Source organism: Symsagittifera roscoffensis, chromosome 7 (genome assembly GCF_963678635.1).
Source record: "Symsagittifera roscoffensis chromosome 7, txSymRosc1.1, whole genome shotgun sequence".
NCBI classification, from domain to species: domain Eukaryota; kingdom Metazoa; phylum Xenacoelomorpha; order Acoela; family Convolutidae; genus Symsagittifera; species Symsagittifera roscoffensis.
In genome coordinates this window covers 24,937,278-24,956,226 of record NC_087068.1, presented here as the reverse complement: position 1 = coordinate 24,956,226, position 18,949 = coordinate 24,937,278, and the positions used below count along the sequence as shown (strand labels likewise).

General features: G+C 34.2%; 3 protein-coding genes across 6 annotated transcripts in view; 2 read left to right on the top strand and 1 right to left on the bottom strand.

The window, feature by feature from the left end:
• LOC134851365 (small ribosomal subunit protein eS8-like) overlaps positions 1-18,949 on the bottom strand; it is a 478,345-nt gene that overhangs the window by 149,735 nt on the left and 309,661 nt on the right. The window lies entirely within an intron of this gene.
• LOC134851186 (ATP-dependent (S)-NAD(P)H-hydrate dehydratase-like) lies at positions 435-9,049 on the top strand. Its single transcript, XM_063867157.1, has 2 exons — positions 435-645; positions 7,644-9,049. Exon 2 carries the CDS (start codon positions 8,041-8,043, stop codon positions 8,959-8,961), a length of 921 nt encoding a protein of 306 aa, XP_063723227.1. The 5' UTR covers positions 435-645; positions 7,644-8,040; the 3' UTR covers positions 8,962-9,049.
• On the top strand, positions 9,163-11,809 carry LOC134851191 (DNA primase small subunit-like). Its single transcript, XM_063867160.1, has 4 exons — positions 9,163-9,510; positions 9,813-9,946; positions 10,568-10,672; positions 11,036-11,809. Exons 1-4 carry the CDS (start codon positions 9,164-9,166, stop codon positions 11,698-11,700), a joined length of 1,251 nt encoding a protein of 416 aa, XP_063723230.1. The 5' UTR covers position 9,163; the 3' UTR covers positions 11,701-11,809.

Here is an 18,949-nt window from a genome sequence, read left to right as displayed (position 1 = left end):
TGCGAAAACGTTTGAATTAACAATTTTAAAAAATTGTTACTAAAATTATAGTCTATGTATAACATGGCTAAAATTTAGAAAAACTCATTTCAGAATCAAAAATAATAACATTCCCAAATCGAAATTTTATAACCTTGAAAGAACAAAAAACTAAAAAATCTCAGAAATTTACAAAAAATTTTTTTAATGATTACGTAATGTATTATGTAAATGTAATTACAGTTGTTTAATTTTGCTTGGTCAAAAAAGTTTAAGAGCATTTTTAGACATGTTTCTCATTGTTCAGATCTTTGATCGTTTTGTAAATATTGTAAAAAATTATTTAACCTTTGGTTTCAACTAATGGTTTTATTATGCGGACTTTTTTGTAAACATTTGACCTTGTTTTGTTTGTAAATAATCATACTCATTGTTGATTACCTTGTTTCAGATATGAGTCGAAAAGGTGTCTCAGCAGCTACTGCTGCTGTAACCCAGTACTATACTCATCAGCTACCTATCACTGCATCTCTTCTATCTGTCAAAAACATTGCTTCAAAATTTTGTTCCTATGATAAAAATAGTGCTTCTACTCGCTATATGATTCAGTGGCTTCGTTCAGACGACGCTCGCTCAAGCAACTCCGAAGCAAAAATAACAACGATGGTTAGTTTTCCGAATTTATTTAATGAGGGTTCTGAAACTATATTGATCACAGAGCTAATAATCTGAAATTTTCCGTTAGATACACTTGGCAATACATGGGAATTAACATCACGAGTTGGGAATAAAAAATGATTGGCAATTTGTTGCACCTTGACAGCTTATTCATAACATGTGCTTTGACATTCGAATAGTTTTAAGTTTACTCAGTTGAAGAATTTTTAATTCATCAAGTGAACCGAAAAAAGTTATTTGTTTCAAACAACAACAATAATAAAATCTTGATTTCAAAATTTTTTCAACTCAATATATCTCGCAATTTCTTAAAAAGCATAATTTATGCTTAATGTGGCTTTATGATTTGCAATTTATTACACGCAAAATTTTATCTTTTTGTATTTGGTGCTACTTTTGCTGCATCGAAATGATAATTTATTAGCACGTGTAGCTGCGTTATTGGTGTCTAGTTTTCGAGGATTTTAAGCATCCGTCGCTGAATGGTTAGTGCGTGAGACTCAAATTTGTTTAATATCTTTTAAAATTTTCATAAAACTTAGATGCAGAGAAAAAAACAAAAGATTTGAAGTTACCAACTTTGTAGTTGGGTATTGTTCGGGTACTCTCAGGGGTTCCAAATCTTTTGTCCAAATGCGACTGCTCAAATGCTTCTAGTTTCCGAATTTAAAGTTTTTTTTAAATTTTTTGGGGAACTTAGATTTAAAAAATTCACAAACTTTGAAACTCCCAACCCTATAGTGGGGTGCTCTTAGATTACTCTCGGTGGCTGCACTAAGTAGTTGAAAAGTATGGAGGAACTTAGTATTCCGTGTGTTTTAGTTTTTTCTTTTTGTTGTCCTCGTGAAATCAGGGACCACAAATAATCAACAGATTGGGCCGAGTGATATATCATATTTAAGCCTTTTTAGTCGTGGTTCGAACGACATCAAAAAAATTTTGAAAATCTTTCCCAGTGTCGAGAAAAAAGGTTTGAAGTTTTTGATTTATTGGTCTAATTTCGAGCTAATAAGGTTAGTGTGCAGGCTTTCAATAGCTTATTTAAGCTATTATTAAGCCGTGAAATTTTAGTTTTACTCAAGTAAAGTTATTTTTTGGAGTTTTTAGCGCCATTTTGGAATCAAAGTTTTTTTTTAAAATCGTTTCTAAGGTTTTTTTTCGTTTTTCTGGCCATTTTTGTATAAAAACTGTATTTCAGTTGGCCTAGTTGACTACGACTAGCGCATTTGCCGAATTTCTATTATTTTGTTAAGTTTTTTATCACACCACACAGAAAAAACGTTACTCATTTGAAAAATGTATATGTTAAGGCTATGGCCGGAATATTCTGTGCTACTTGCACAGTAACCGGCTATCCTTGTTATCATTGAAAATGTTCTTAATTATGCAATTTGATCATTTATGCTTTATGCTTTAAGCTCCACATCGTGTCTTAAGATATGATTTTGAACAAAAGTTGCGTCCTAATTCAGTGTTTTTGTTGCGCATCGTTTGTGTCGACCAAGTATCGTCTAGAAAGAGCAGACCCATTTTTTCTGTACATAGTTTATCTTGATGTCCCACTTTGACTTCATGCGTTTCGTAATAGGAATTCTGGTGCAGATGTAATAGGGGGTCCCAAATAATTGGCTCCTAATAAAAAAAAATTTATGTTATTACTGCTCCATAGACCTTAAATGGCAGTGGGAACATTCAGGGCTTCGCCCTGATACGAGCAGTCTTGTTTAGTTTTGTTATCATTGAAGAATATATACTTTAATCTTGGAAAAGATAACCGAGATGTGGAACGATTGAATACAAAGTAAGAACAATATATGTTTTAGCCATTATGTTCCACCCTGTCGCTCTTTCTGATCGACGATAAATAGCTAGACTCAAGCATCCCGTAGATCAAGAAATCGCTCGCAACATTAAAGCTATTACGCTTGCGGTTAGAAAGTGTTATCAAAATGTGATATATGGTGGCCGTCAATAAGCGGAATGGTCTAAGTGAAGAATGGGGCCAAGAGCAGAAAAACAGAAATATAACAATTTTCATAAGCTAATCGGTAAATTAAGTATAAGAATTGTCAATATTACCAAATAAACTAGTATTTTATGCATAGTTTGAGTAATTTATTCGAGATTTTTTGAAAAATGGAAAAAGTTAATGAAAATTTTCAATTTATTCACAATTTATTCATTTTCTTGGTATTATTGACAATTCTGATAATTGTTTTTTTTTATCAATTAGCCCAAATAAATGAAAGAAAATAAAATTTTTCAGTGTTTCTGCTCTTAGAACATTCTGCTTATTGCTCTGCCTCTGTGATTTATCTTGATAACCGTTATCTGCGCCAGTATGATAAAACATCACGTTAACTTTTTAGACTGAGGCGTTCCATTATATGTTGACCAGATGGAAGTCTAATACTGGATTCCAAACATGTCATCTAGGCAGTCAGGTGTGCGCTTCACCCTTCCCTTCAATATTATGGTTTTTGCGTACATTCAGCCAAAACCTGCGCCTGCGCACAACCCGGAAATTTTAAATGGAAGAGCAGGGGAGCTGAAAACGCTTTCGCATTGCAATTGCACCCTTCGGGCGAAATTATATGACTCAAACAAAATTGGACTAGATAGCTTCACAAAGTTAACGCTTAACTTAATTTTTGTTCTCAATTTTTCCGAGACGGATGCTCCTCTACTGGGCCGTAAGTGGTCACAGAGCATCCTACAGAGATTGTCAGTTGAAAATAACAAAAAATGAAAAATAATTTTTCTTTTGATATTTTTCTAGGTTTTTTTTGAATAGTTCGCCAATTTTGTTCATTTTTGCAGAGTAAAATGAATTTTTGAGGCAGTGTACATTGAATGTTAGTAGTGTATTGCAGACTTTCCATTTTGTATGTATGACCTAAACTACCAAAGAGAATGAAGGACAGACTTAGACTCAAATTTCTTCTACTTTTTCTATCAAATGACCAAATGCGAAAAATAAAAAAACGTATTCAGGAAAAAAAACAATTTGTCAGCTTTTATGTTCTATGGACTTACATAATATCAATAGGAGTTTTGTTTTTGTTACAAGAATCCATTATTTTGTCAGCTTTAACGTTTTTTAATTTTTCGAAACTCAGATGACCGTCTTAAAAAGTGAAGTTTTAAATTTTCTTCTAAATTTAAAATAGTTTTTCCAGTAATAAATTGCATTAAACCGTGTCAGCGTGAACTAGTGAAAAAGTCTTTACAACATTTACATGCAAAATGCCCTGTGAAAAATTTTTTAAATAGCTTTAATTTATTTTACGAGGGGGTTGGGAAACTGGAAAAGAGCCAAAAAGTATGCCAAACGGCTTAAAGAATCATAGCAAAGCAAATCTGTCAGGCACTATTTGAAAGGGCTTAAAGCGTCACGTGCAAATTTATAAGATGGTAAATTTGAAATTGAAGCCACTCTTCAAAACCATCGCTCAAAACCAATTTGGTATTTCCCTATATGTCAAAAATTTTGACGAGCAAGCCTACTTTTTGACTGATAATAATAATAAGGCTACTGCTGACAACGATTGTTCTGGTCATGGCTGCTCAAGCAATACAATCTGCAATGTTACAATTGTTGAAAAAAATTAAAAACTTGAATTTGGACGTCTCAAACTCAATGTAGGTTAATACCTAAAATTAAGGCCTAAAAGTAAATTATTGACCCTGCTGAATCATTTTGAACTGGTCTCGTTGACAAATTTTGTGCCCAGCAGTTGAGTTGCAAATGAGACTTAAATGAAAAATCTCAAAAATTCAAGCTGAACAATCGCCAATAAGAGCCTTTGGCTCTTTTCCACCCCGCCTCCCCCACCCCAGAATTCCAGAATTGAATTTCAGTTGAAAAACTAGTTGTAATTTTGCGTTGTCATAATGTAAGGAAATTTATTCATGGTGAACAAACGAACTATTGTGAACAGATTTGTTCTTCATACCTTACTTCGTAACATCACGCGTTCCGCCAGAATAACACGTAAGACAGTTGAATAAAAGGCCAATTTGAAATGTGTGTGGGGGGGGGGGGGGAGTGGAAAGAGCTTAGCTTCTTAACCCACAATAGGTTTTTTTCGGGCTAACCCAAGTATTAAGATGAAATCAGGACACAAAACTGACCGAAAACTCAATTTTCAGCTGTCAGTTGAAAGGTTTGTTCGACTTAATTCAACCCAAATTGCCGCCTATCAGATCTAAATTCCATCACAGACCTATAGCCGATGTATTAAACTATGCGGCCTGTTTTAAGCCAAGTGAGCAAATTGAATTATGCAAATGGCTTTATCTAACTGAGAACCAAAAAAAAATTGGCGAAACTAAACAAAGTTAAGTTGTAGTAAGCCGTTTCACAATAAACAATTATCGCGGTGGCTAAAATAATTCAACCGCCACCATCTTGATCACAAATTTGAAAAAATAGTCATCACAAGCAACGATCACCACCAATTGAGCGGAATGAATATCATGCAAAATGTTTGAAGGGAAATTAACTACTTCGATATGGAAAGTAATAGAGATGAGGGTTGGAAAGAGCCAGTGATAGGACACAATCGTTTTCTCCAAGCAAATTTTAGTTGATAACTGAGCTTCTTTTGATAGCCTAAAGTATTTACCCTTGCGATAAGCAAGGGTTTTGCAATCGGGTACTGTTTTGTAGGAAGACAAACTTTGTAGGAAGTAGAAATGATAAATTTAGGTTCAGTTCATAATTAATTCAAATTTTTTTGCGTTTCCGGCTCATTTGATCTAGAGGTGAATGAATACACCTGAGACTGCAAAGGCAGTGGGTTTGAATCGGTCAGGGCCTGTTTTTTTTCCGTTTTAAATATTCGGTTTCAAAAAAATTGTCGGATTGTGATTTGTCTGCTGGTTTTGTCGGCTTAGTTGCCACATCGTTTTATGGCTTTTTTTTTGCTGTACGCAAGTTACATTGTACTTGCTTATAGTGTTTTAATTTACTTCTGTTTTTTTACTAAGCTTGACTGCGCATATTTAGTTTTTTTTTTGCTTCAAAACGTTATTGTGCCCAAATCTGCTTACAGACCTAATTTTGAGTTGTTTCAAGGGAAATAGTTTTTTATGCTCCCCTCTGGATCGCACAAAATACTGAAAATATTAATAGAACTCATAGTTTTTCATGACAACATTTTCGCCGTCATATTTTCTTCTTTTTTAAAGCTTTATACGTTTTCGCCTATACTATATCAGCATAGTGGCCTCATACTGTTTCGTTTGAAGAGAAAATAAAGTTTTTTGTTTGCGAAGTGAGGTTGAGAGTGACTTATTAAGTTTTTAAAGTCTAAAGTCTTGTTGATTTTTTCGGCTTAAATGGTTTCTGCTAATTTAATTTCGGCTTTGTTACTACTGGGTAATTTTTCTTCCGATGCTATTTTTTTGTGTTGGCATCTTTTTCTTTTAAAACTAGCCTTATTCATTTTGATTGATCTAGTTCTTCGCCATTTAGATTTTTTTCTTAGTGGTTTTCTTTTGTATCGCAAGGGGCGCGTAGCTCATCTTCGCCTCTGTGTTGATTTAGATTATCCGGACAAAAAGCATTAAACTTGAAATTTAAAATGCGTTTTTTCGAATTGAATATTAGTTTTTTGCTGAAAACGATAAAACGATGAAGACAAAATTTGCTGAGAATATCAGCAGAAATAATATTCTGCCCTGTTTTGCAAAGTTTACGCATAAAGTTTTACCCCTTAAGTTGATCTTTTTTGGCCGTTCTTAGTCAATCAAACATTACGCCAAAATCATTTAGTCGATCATTGACTCTATTATATCAAGATGAGCTTCTTTTGTAGTTCAACAAGATTTAAGAAAAGTTTAATCTTCAAAGCATTGATAAACTAATGTATTTTTGTTTGATAGCCAACAAAGGTCAGTTTTACTACATAAAACACGCATTTTTTATTTGAAGTCATTTTTGAGCTCAATTTTCTAGAGAGTATAGCCTTCTTAAAGTTTGATGGGCTACTCAAGTTGCTGATCTTGATATAATCATGTCAATGATCAACTATTTAGTTTTTGCGTAATTTTTAATTGACTACAAACGTCCAAAAATCATCAATTTTTGCAAAACAAAGCGCACCATATTTTTTCTGCTGATATTCTAAGCAAGTTTTGTCTAGATCGTTTTTTATCTTAAGTCAACCCAATTTGAGAAAGTTTATGTAAAACTAAGATAATTAATTTTTTTCCGGATAATTTCAATCAGCACTGTATACACCAGCGGTTTTAGGGTGGGGACGCTCTTCTCCCTCACGATTCGACCCCCTGCCGACCCAAAGGGTCCCCCTTTGTACTATTTTGAGATATCCATTTTTGGCTGACTGACCTGACCCTAAGTTTTTTCTAAAGGCGCCTTTGGCGCCAGAATATACCAAATTTGATGGGGGGATAAATATACTACATTTGACCTAAAAAAATTTGACCAAAGTTTTTTTCTCAAATTTTTCCAAAAAACGTCTTTTTTGACCTGTTGTTTTTTCAAAATTTTGCCTGTGGAGCAGAAAATTGAGAAATGGGGTCAAAATGGGGTCTTTATACTCATTTGGGAGAGCTCCAGAAAATCAATTTGGTCGACCAAAACAAAAGGTCGACAAAATTTTCGAAATTTTTTTGAATATCCGCCCCCCTCTCGAAAAAATCCTAGATCCGCCCCTGACTGTATATACAGTTCAGATTTAATCATCCGGACAAAACACATTAAACTTGAATTTCAAAACTCATTTTTCTCACATGGTGTTATGTATTAGATATATTGTTCTCCTTTTTTGACAATTAATAGCACTATTCCATCTATTCAATAATCTCTTAAAGAGTGTACATGTAGTGTCTATTGTGTACATAGAGTGTACATGTAGTGTCTATTTTTGTGCTCAGCTCTCATTGCGTTTCTGGTGACACGTGATTCCAATATAGTACAGTTGGAGAAATTGTGTTTCTTTTGACACTTTATGTTTCAGGTGCACAACGATAACAGTGAACCGAGCATTTCAATTGAATACACAGATGGCACAAGGCTGAACTTGTTAGGAAAGCATCTGAGATTCGAAGAAATGCAATCTTTTTTCATTCAGAACACTGAGCCTAAAAACGAAGCTGTCAAACGAGCGCAGGAGGAGGAGTTAATGAAATCATCTGGAAAACTGAAAAAGTTTGCACGCTAATAACTTAGTTTTTTATAAGCGTTTGTTGACATGATGCTCAATCAAAAGTTCGTTTTGGTAAGTTATTTTGAAAGGCGGGATATGGTTTTTATTTGAAGCTAGTTGCTTGCGCTGAAAATCTCGTAGCAATGAATTGTCGCAAATCTTAAGAAAGCGACAACCATGAAGGTAGAAAAAAAAGTTTCAGATATTTATGACATCTGATCTTACTACAAGTGAATGCGAATCTGAGATGTTGGGGCATTTCAAGAAGTGTGTTCCAAAGCTGACACAAACACTTCACAAAGGTCAATGTGGAAGAATCGGAGTGATTGGTGGCTCTCATGATTATTCAGGAGCTCCCTACTATGTAGCCATGACAGCATTGAGACTGGGAGCTGATTTATCTCATATATTTTGTACCAAGGAAATAGCGCCGTCGATTAGGTCTTACAGTCCAGATATTATAGTTCACAGTACTTTGGATTCAGGTAGAGTAGAGGATACAACTCAGTGGTTCAACAGGTTGCATGCAATAGTCGTTGGACCTGGACTAGGTAGAGATCCGTCTATTTTTACTGCTGCTCTCAAGGTAGTCGAATCTGCGAAGCAACAAAACAAGCTTTTAATTTTTGATGCTGATAGTATCCATTTGCTTGCTCAAAATCCTTCGCTGTTTACAAATTATCCACGTGTTGTTTTAACGCCGAATAAAATGGAGTTTAAAGTACTGCTCAAAGCTGCAGGAATAGACGAAAATGAGAACTCGTGTGATAGTTTGAAGACTGTTTCTGAGTTCTTCGGAGGGTGTTCGATTCTCCTCAAAGGATCCGAAGATCTAATTTACAGTAAAGGTGAAATTAAAACTAGTGATTTTGAAGCCGGGCTTTCGAGGTGTGGCGGACAAGGTGATTTGTTATCAGCAGCTGTTTCGCTTTTCGTTCACTGGGCCGACAGTTACAGTCAGTCGAATCCTTCGCCTAAGTTCGATCCATTTATGATAGGTGCTTATGCAGCCTCAGCTTTGGTGAGAGCTACAAGTCATAAGACGTTTGAGCAATTCGGACGGTCAATGGTGGCGTCAGATATGCTCCATAATGTACCAAAAGTGTTTGCAAAGATGTATGAAATTTGATTATTGAGCCATCAATCGGTTAACTGGTGCTAAAATGTTTTTGTTTTCGAGGCTAAATAATGTCGAAATAAACGAAGCGATTGTTTAGATCGACTAAAACTTAATTAAATCTTGTAAAAAGAGCAAAATGCAGACAAAATTATGAGAACAACTCTATTGTTCGATATAGTAGACGTCAATTTGTCATTTATTTTCAGAAAAAATGTCAGCTGATTTTACTCAACTTTTGCCTGTGTACTACAAGCGGCTATTTCCTCATCAGCTAATGTTCGAGTGGCTCTCAAAAGACGAGAAACAACCGAACGGATACTTTTCCTTCCGAGAGTTCTCTTTTACGCTAAAAGACGACATCTACATTCGATATTTGTCGTTTGAAACTGCCTTGGAAATGGAGAAGGAAATATGTCGTCGTATGCCGCACAAAATAGATATCGGTGCTTTTTACACTATGAAACCGAAGAATCACAAAATGGCGCCTCCTGGTGGCTTTCGGGCTCTAGAGAAAGAACTTGTGTTTGATATCGATATGACTGATTACGATGACGTCAGGTAATTAGTCCGTTTTTTTCCATCAAGTAAAGCTTGGTTTTTGATCTGATAATTTGAGAACACTAAAACTGCGTCTTAGAATTGGGATCGAGTTATGTTTTTTTGTACATGGACTTGGGATTTAATTGTGCAGAAATTCTTCGATTGGTAAGAACCAACCAATCGGTACATATTTAATGAAAGGGATGGTCCACAAAAAGAGATGGTTTCTGGTGTTAATATTTCGGGAGCTGGACTGAGCAACTTCTGAAGCTAATTTTCCAACGTTAACTAGCATTAAGTTAATCATATTGCTTTTTTAGGTACTGCTGTAGTGAGGCCAACATATGTCTGAAATGCTGGCGTCTCATGACCATTGCAATCAAATTCATAGACGAATGTCTCAGAAATGACTTTGGGTTCCGGCATCTCCTTTGGGTCTACTCGGGCAGACGAGGTAACAATTAGCTAATTATGATTATTTCCTCCGCTCATACAGGGTAGCCACGTGTTTAGACGAAGTTTTTGCTGTTTTTTTTTGGCCTGGGAAATGCGCAATTTTTTGGAAGCAAAATGATTGTTTGTCTCGCATTTGATCGAGTGAGTGTTATTCTGCAGATTTGATGGATGTGTGCTAATTGTATTTTGCTTAATCATCGAAACTTTCTAAATGTTTGTAATATCTCTGATGTTGCAGATGTTTTGAAACGACTTCGAAACTTAATAGCGTTATCAGTGCGATAAGTGTTTTTAGAGACAACAGCATAGACTACTTTTTTGAAATCATCCTGTAAAGTGCATTGTATTCTGCTGTTATTTACATATTAAATTCTCCATTCAATACCAATTTGTGCTAACTGGAAGGCACATTATGTTCTCCGATTAAAAAAGTGAAAAGGACGCGAAAAACACTGTATTCTTGTTTCAAAAAAAGATTTAAATTTCCAGAATTCTCAGCCGATAAAAAATTAACCTTTTCATCCAGTTTTCTCAAATTGGGTCTTTTTTATCCAAAAAGGATTGTAGGACACTTTTCCGACTTTCTGTTGATTATATCTTTTTGTTTGTTTTTCTCTAGGTATCCATTGTTGGGTGTGTGACAACGATGTGCGCAAGTATGACCAGAGTGTGCGAAGTGCCATCTGCGATTACTTGTCCATCCCCAAACTGGTCGACAGAACAGGCAAGTGTCACGTAATTTGAGATGACACCCTTTACACTACATGAGACCAGCCATTATCTACTCTGCCTGATATCAGATTACCCAGCGAAATAAAATCTTTTCGTATTGACCCAATTTTCTCAAATTGATTTGATTTCATGAAAAATTTGTCAATTATATATTGTTCTAGACATTCAAGAGGTTCAAGGCCATCTATTTTTTCTTCGAAGTTCGAAGGCTCATCTTGTTGTTATCCCAAACTTTATTGTTAACCATGTTTTTTTTTTTTTTGGGGGGGGGGGGAGGACTCGGCGCATCGTTCGCGGAAAGAAATAGTATCGTCTGATATTCTGCCAATATGTAATTTGTAATTTCTTTCTTCAGGCAAAAGAAGTCTCTTTCCTTCAAATCCGCCTCCGTTGATTTACAAAGCAATATACTGGATCGATCGTCACTTCAATCGATTTGCAGAGGAGCAAAAATTGTTCAAAGAAGAAAAACAGATTCAAGACTTCATGCGAATCCTGCCTGATGACGCAACTATGAAGGTCGAGGTCAAATCCATAATTGAGAATCCGAGCATCAAAAATAAATGGGAATCTATTAAAAAATGTTTGAGTACCTGTAGTATGAAGGGAGTCAATAAACTCGACTGGGAGATTATGTTGCATTATTGTTACCCTAGACTTGATGTAAATGTCTCGACTGCGGTGAACCATCTGCTGAAAAGTCCGTTTTGTGTGCATCCTAAAACGAGTAATATATGTGTGCCGATTGATGTGGATAAACTGGACAGCTTCGACCCTTTTGCAGTTCCGAACTTGATTCAATTAAACGAAGACATGAACTCTTTTGGGAAACAGGAATTTAAAGAGGAGGATTTGATGAACGAAAAAGAAAATTTAGAAGTGCATACGAGTAAAAGGTCAGACGAGTACAAGTTGACGTCGATGAAGAAATACATCGACTATTTTGATGTTTTTGTGAAGAGAATGAGAGATGATAGACTCAATACAGCTCCTGTTTTGGATGAGAAGATGGACTTCTGAAATAAATTGAATTTTTTTTAAATTTGTTTGCCATTTGAATGATTTGAGTGTTTTTTTGTGATGTTAACCAACTGTTTTGCTGAATTGACAATTGATTATTTGTGATTTTCTTTCCACCAGCAACATACGTTTTTACAGGCTAGTTGACGCGTAGTAGCCCTTTCATGGCACCCATAGTTGTAACATCCTAAGACACTGAAACGGGAGGAGGACTTAACCTGTCAAAAAACGAGAAAAGCCGAACAATGCAGGATCACCGAGCCAAAAAACACAAGAGGTAACATTGAAGAAAAAGGAGAAAAAACTATCAATACAATAATCAAGAATATTGAAAGCTACCATCACAATATGAGAAAAGGAACGAGAAACAAGAAAGAGTGCAGTTTTGTTTGAAATACCAGGAATTTCGGAAAAATCAAAAACAACAGGAAAAACAAAAAAATAAATAAACAGAAATGACCGCGAGTAAATAATAAAATTATTCGAAGAACAATGTCAAGCCGGGAAAGAGAACCTGCCTAACCAGATACTAAATAGGTGAGATCAACTAACGGCAGAAAAATGGTGAGATCAAAGTCAACATCAGAAAAGCGAAGGCTACTCAAAAGACTCAGAAAAACCACCACCTGGGTTTTCAGACTAGCGCAGAAGACTGTGAAAACACTCAAGCGCAGCCTCAGAGTGAATAAAAACCAGGGACTGAAAAGATACGGTAGTAACCTTGTTATGTTTTCACATCAGGTCTATCAGGTATCACACTGTTTTACTGCTCACTGAAATGTTTTGTCTACAAAAACTAACTAAGTGATGTCACGTATCTCGACATATATAGCATTTTCCGAGGGTTTAGTTTTGCATGGTTACGCAGGGAGCTGTCTCGTCATATTTTAATTTTTGCCTAACAATTTGCTTTTCCTTTTGAGATTGGATTGTCTCTATAAACATCGGAATTATGTTAACAATCGACAGTTTTAGGAGGCGTTGTCGTTTCTTGATTCGTTTTTATATATGATTCTGTTTTTGTCTAGATTTACTTAGTTATAATTTTATGCTGCGAACCATTTGTGCGAATTGGTCTGAATATCTAAATAATTTATCCGAACTATCGAAAATGTGATTTGAATTGCCAGTACTAAAAGAAGCTCTCAGAAAATTTTGGACATTTTTTGGTTTTCAAATTTTATGGTTATTTCGGGTTTTAGAAAGTTTTCTTATTTTTTGTGATTTTTTCTAGAATAAGTGAGGTTGGAAAATTCTGTTCTACCAACATACACAGCAGCTGATTATGCTTGTTTGAACTATGAGTTCTTCGTTTTCTTTTTCTTTTTTTTCTGTGTATAAAATTGCATTTTCCGGCAAAATTGACTATTGTTAGTCGACTTATGACTTGTCAGCTTACTTGCCGCACCAAGAATTTTCTTTTGCGCGTTAGGCAACTTTATCTTAGTTTCAAGTGTCGTTGATTAATTCCTTTAGTTCCTAATTTTGCTTAACCTGACTGGTAATTTTTTTCCCTTTTTTACTCTTAGTAATTTCTTTCGGGCTTAATGATTTCGGCTTATGATTTGTCGATTTAGTCAAATTATTTTGCATCGGCTCAACAGTAAAAAATGAAGATTTTTAGTTTGAGTAAATCAGGTCGTTTGAATTTAAAAAAGTTGAAAGTTCAAGCAGTTTTTTTGATTGTCGGCTTATGAATTGTCAGCTTACTTGCCACACCACGAATTTTTTTGCGCTTTAAGCAGTTTTAGCTTAGTTTCAAATGTCGTTGATTATTTTCTTTAGTTCTTAATTTTGCTAACCCTGACTGCTAATTTGTTTTTCTTTTGTTACTCTTACTAATTTCATTTGGACTAAAAGATTTTGGCTAATGGTTTATCAAATTTAATCAAACTATTTATCATCGGCTTAACAGCAAAAAATTAACATTTTTAGTTTGAATAAATCAGGTCGGTTGAAATATAAAAGTTGAAAATTCAAACAATTTTTCGCTCAAAGTTTTTTCAAAATTGAATTGTCCGACTTTCATTTGTCTGCCCAAATTTTGTCGCCTTAATTACTACATCACGAAGTTAGTTGGTGCTGCAAGCAAACTTTCACTGCAGTTGCAAGTGTTGTTCAAAGAAGTAGTTTTAGGTGGGATTAGAAATATTTACTTTTTTTTCTAATTTATTTATGGCTCAACTTTTGTCTGCTCGAAGATTGTGAGTTTAATTGTCTTACCACGTTTTTTTTCTGTAAGCAACTGTTTTTGAAGCTATAAAAGTCAAGTGTTATTCCTTGTAGCTTCAGAAAGGACATAAAATATTGAAGATTTTTTTTTTGATAATTATCATTTTGTTTTCTGCCCAACTTGTGTCTGCTCAAAGATTGTCGGTTGTTTTTTGCTGTTGCTGTTTTAATATTCAAATGTCTGGCACCTTTGTCTAAAAAGAACTTCTGGCGAGATTTAGGAAAATTTTTTTTATTTTTGGTAGACTTAGTTTCTTTCATTTTTTTTTCACCAGTGTTTTTGCTTGTGTTACATCGCAAGTGATGCGAAGCACCGCTTCGCTTTTGTGTTTAATTCTTTCGTGAATGTTTCAAACAATAAAAGTCTACCTCACATAACTTCTTATAAACAAAACATTTTGTTTCACAGAAAAGAGTTGTCCAAAACCCATGTTGTTGTTTGTTGAGCGACTGGTTTTTAAACGTTAAGCCACCTTCAAAAATTATAAAATAAATACATTTTTAAGAATTCAATCGTTATTTAAAATCTTTTGAGCAATGATATACTAATTCAAGTAGGTAGTTGACTTTATCAGTTTTTGCTCAGAATTGTTTCATTGCTTTCTAGCTTATATCGTGTAAAGGGTGTTAGACTTGAATTTCGGGTTTTATCGTTATTTATCGTTTTGCGGCAAATTTTGTTTTTGTCATTATTGGTTATCTTTATTCTTTTATGATATCCTAATTTAAATCAAACGATTAGATTTATTTTGAATTAATTAATGTGTACTGGGTTTTTCTGGGCACTCTTTGCTTATCATTGGTTTCCGCTCAAACGGAATTTGTAAAATTTTTGTAATATTTTTCTGTTGAATGGAATTTTTTAAACACAAAGGTCTGTTTCCTACTGATTTTCTAGGTTTTTTTTGAAAAGTTTTTTGATATCCTTTTTCAATCGAAAAAAAAACTAGTTTTTTGAATCATTTTGTGCAATTTTTAAATGTTTTTTTTTCTATTGTTTCAAGAGGAATTTAATAGATTCATTCAAGTTAAAAATCGTGGATGAAATTAGACTGAACTTCCTACATGAATGATTGTTTTGGAATAGTTTTTTATGGTAGGTAAGAAAATCGATATGCGAAAACTTTTTTGATACTTTTCTAAAATTGAAAACTGTTTCCAATTATTCAAGTTTTCTTTAATTAACAAACATAGCGCAATAATTGAACTGAAACCTGGTCATGTTTTTTGTTTTTTGTTTTGCTCGTTTTTATGTTTTTGCTCTGGCGTCTTTATTTTGGCAAAATTGGTGGGAAGAACAATTCAAAGACCCTGTATGACTGATACAAATACCCTGTGTGATGGAAAGACCTTGGGTACCTCGTGTTCTACTAGCCTCTTTTTACCTTACCCAAACATTTCAGAGGTGAAGAGTTCAATCAAATTAACATGTCATGGGGATCTCCCTTCCATAAGCTGCTAGGCCCTTGTTTTTGTAGACAAAACGTTATGGCCTCAAAAATTGTCCAATTTTTAATATTTTGATTTTTTCTTGTAATCATTTTTACTTATTCTCGAAAAAACGTTGCAAAATAATGCAGATAAAATTTCCACCCATAAAAGCCGCTGTTTAGAATCCTTACTGAATGAACAAAAAACATAGCCATACAAATTTTCTAATTTTGAAGTTTTGGAAATTTGATTTTTCTCTCAGCTTACCTGCCAAGTTTGATAAAAAAAAGTGGTCAATAAACAGAAAATGTTGCCGTTATTTTGTCTGCTTGAGAAGCTACGCCCTATTTTTTTATAAAGAAAATTAGTTTGAACTCATTAAAAAATCGACTTTGAAATTTTGAGCTTTTTTTCAGAACCTTTCGAGTCTCATGAAAATTATCCTGCCAAATCTGAGAGGTTCAATCGGAGAGTTCTACCGAAAGAAGGAGCCCTGGGAGAGTTCGCTGCATAGCGTTTCTACCCTAATGTATGTAGAAAAGCTATGCTGGACTTCAAAGTCTTTTTTTTTCAATTTTTCTTCGTTTTTAGAAAACTTTTTTTTACGAACCACGGTACGAAGTCTGAGATTAAGGGTTCAATCAAAAAACAAGATCTAAGTTCGAGTTTTCGTAATTGTGGTATGGAATATACTTTAGACTAAAGACTTTTTTGACATTTTGATCCAGAGTTAGTTCAATTTCTCAAAAACGACGGTGTTAATTCTGAAATTAAGATATCTAACGAATTGTGATATTCTAATAATCTCCTGCAAAAATGTTTGCTTCAAAAAATTGAACAAGGAATCAGCTATGGACTTGTAAATGTCCAATTTTTGACATTTGAAACATTTTTGAAAAATTACGGTTTATTTTTTGCAATACTTAAATTTTCTTGTTTTATCGAACAGATTTTTCCAGCTTTAGCTGACCCATAGTTTTTTAAGCAGTCATGGGCGCAGATGTCAGGACTGGAGACTTCAGATGTTCAATTCTGTCGCATTGAATTAATTTAATTTTTGTTTGTTGGTTGCTGAATATCCTTTTCAATTTAACAGTTACTCTTGCTGCGTTATTGGTAGCTAGTCTTAACAAATTTTCGAGCAATCGTGGCGTAGATGCGAGAAGAAGAGGCTCCTTATCTCTAAGTCGGAGCTTTGATTCCGGTAGATAGCAAAATTTACTTTTTCCATACTTACTTTTACCTGTTACTTTTCTTTATTTCACATTGTTTATCCATTTGGGAGCTTTTTTGCCGTTTTGTTCCTTGTGTTTGAGAAGTACAGCTTCGCCTCTCTTTTAAAAATTGTTGCTAGAAAAAGCGTGAGCAATTTTTAATTGGCTGATGTCGCAGACTAACAAATGTTTGGTTTTTGAGCTCATTTTTATCTTAACTGATTGCTTTAGGGGAAAACATTTTAAATTCAATGAACGAAGAGATATGGGAGAGTTATAGCGGATTGTTGTAACATAATGAATAGGTTCTAAATCTTTTAGGATCTCTGAGATACCTGCTAAATGATACGAGCTGTTTGAGGCGAAGCTGTTTGAGAAGTACAGCTTCGCCTCTCTTTTAAAAATTGTTGCTAGAAAAAGCGTGAGCAATTTTTAATTGGCTGATGTCGCAGACTAACAAATGTTTGGTTTTTGAGCTCATTTTTATCTTAACTGATTGCTTTAGGGGAAAACATTTTAAATTCAATGAACGAAGAGATATGGGAGAGTTATAGCGGATTGTTGTAACATAATGAATAGGTTCTAAATCTTTTAGGATCTCTGAGATACCTGCTAAATGATACGAGCTCAAATCATTTCATCGAGAAGTCCTTCCTTAATGAAATGTTTTTGAGCTCTTATTCGTAAGACTTAAATGATTGTGAAAAACTTATTACTAAACCTTATGAGAATAAGAAAATTCTTGAAATTTCGATACCATTAAAAGTCATGAAGTTTTTCATCTATGCAAACATCTTTATTCAGTTTCTCTAGTTTTTCTTTTTTGCCTGATTATTTTGGCTTGAACTATATATCAACATCGTTCTGAACATAGCTTTCAACAAATTCATGGGACAACGTCTTGTAATAAAGTTAAAATTACAACCGAATTTTTAGATTTGCTTTCAAACTTTGCAAACTGCGCTTCTTCAATTGTCAGTTGTTTAATTTAACTTCAAGTTCTTAATTTCAAACCAATTTTCATTCAGTAGCTATCTGACATGCTTTGTATCTATAGGTTTAATAGAAATAACAGATTTTTGAAAGCCTAGTTTTATAACTGGCTATGTCCAGTTTGCTTAAGAAAAATTTTTTGACTTTACTCGAAAACTATCAAGCAATTTCTCAGATTGTGTTGAATCGAGAAACCCATTTTTGGGAATCTTCTCTGCTTAGGCGGCCAGAATTTGCTCTTTGCAAGAAAAATTTTGAATTTTGGAAATATTTTTGACGGTTTTTAAAACTTTTGATCGTTTTCTAGAAATTTTTTGAGTTTTCTGAAAATTTACTCAATCAAATCTGAGATGAAAAAATCAACTGAAAGAACCGGTTGCAACAATGTTTTGTGCAGAAATGGCGGCTTTTTAATTTTCCGTAGTAGGATTGTTATCTCCTTGGGAAAATTGATTATCTCAAAATGTTTTACTCTTCTCGCTTAATTTAGTAGAGAAACAACTAAAGTTTCGGGCAAAATCATGTTTTGAAATCATATTTTTTGTGCCGCATCAATATGGCAACTTCATTCAAAATTATGCACATACTTCCAGCTTTAGCTGGGCCCTTATTTAATTTTATCTAGACATACAAAAGATTTGGTTGACCTAGTTTTTTTCAACATTGAAAATTTTTTTTCGACTTGAGTTTTTTTGTGTTGTATTAAAAATGGTGCAAAATTTACGCTTCGCTTTGTCTCTAAATAAAGTATTTTATTATATTTTTCTTGTAATTTGAGTTTTTTCATAATTTTTTTCTGGATGTTCCGGAAAGGTTAACGTATCCAACCTTAGAATCAATTTGAAAAATCCATGAATATATAGATTTAATTGATTCTCAAAGAACCAAGCGGTCAACCAGATATAACAGTTCTTGTCATAAAGTTCATACAAGTTATTTAGTAGGAAAAGTTTTCTTCTGAGTGTAGGTTGTCCGTATAATTTTCCACGATGTAGTCACCAACAAACGATTCGACGAGATCAGATAGCAAAATTTATTTTTTCCATACCTACTTTTACCTGTTACTTTTCCTTATTTCACTTTGTTTATCCATTTGGGAGCTTTTTTGCCGTTTTGTTCCTTGTGTTTGAGAAGTACAGCTTCGCCTCTCTTTAAAAATTGTCACCACAATGTAGTCACCGACAAACGATTCGGCGAGATCAGGCGCCTGCTTGAGACTTCTGTTATCTGAGTTAAGAACCACTATTGGCCCTTGTAAGAATCTGGTTCCTCATCTGAATCGTTCCCTGATTTTCCTTTTTGCTGTTTTTTTTCATCTGTCGAAAACATCAAATAATCTTCTTTTGAATAGTAGATGCTTTAAAAAAAAGTGTGTGTGA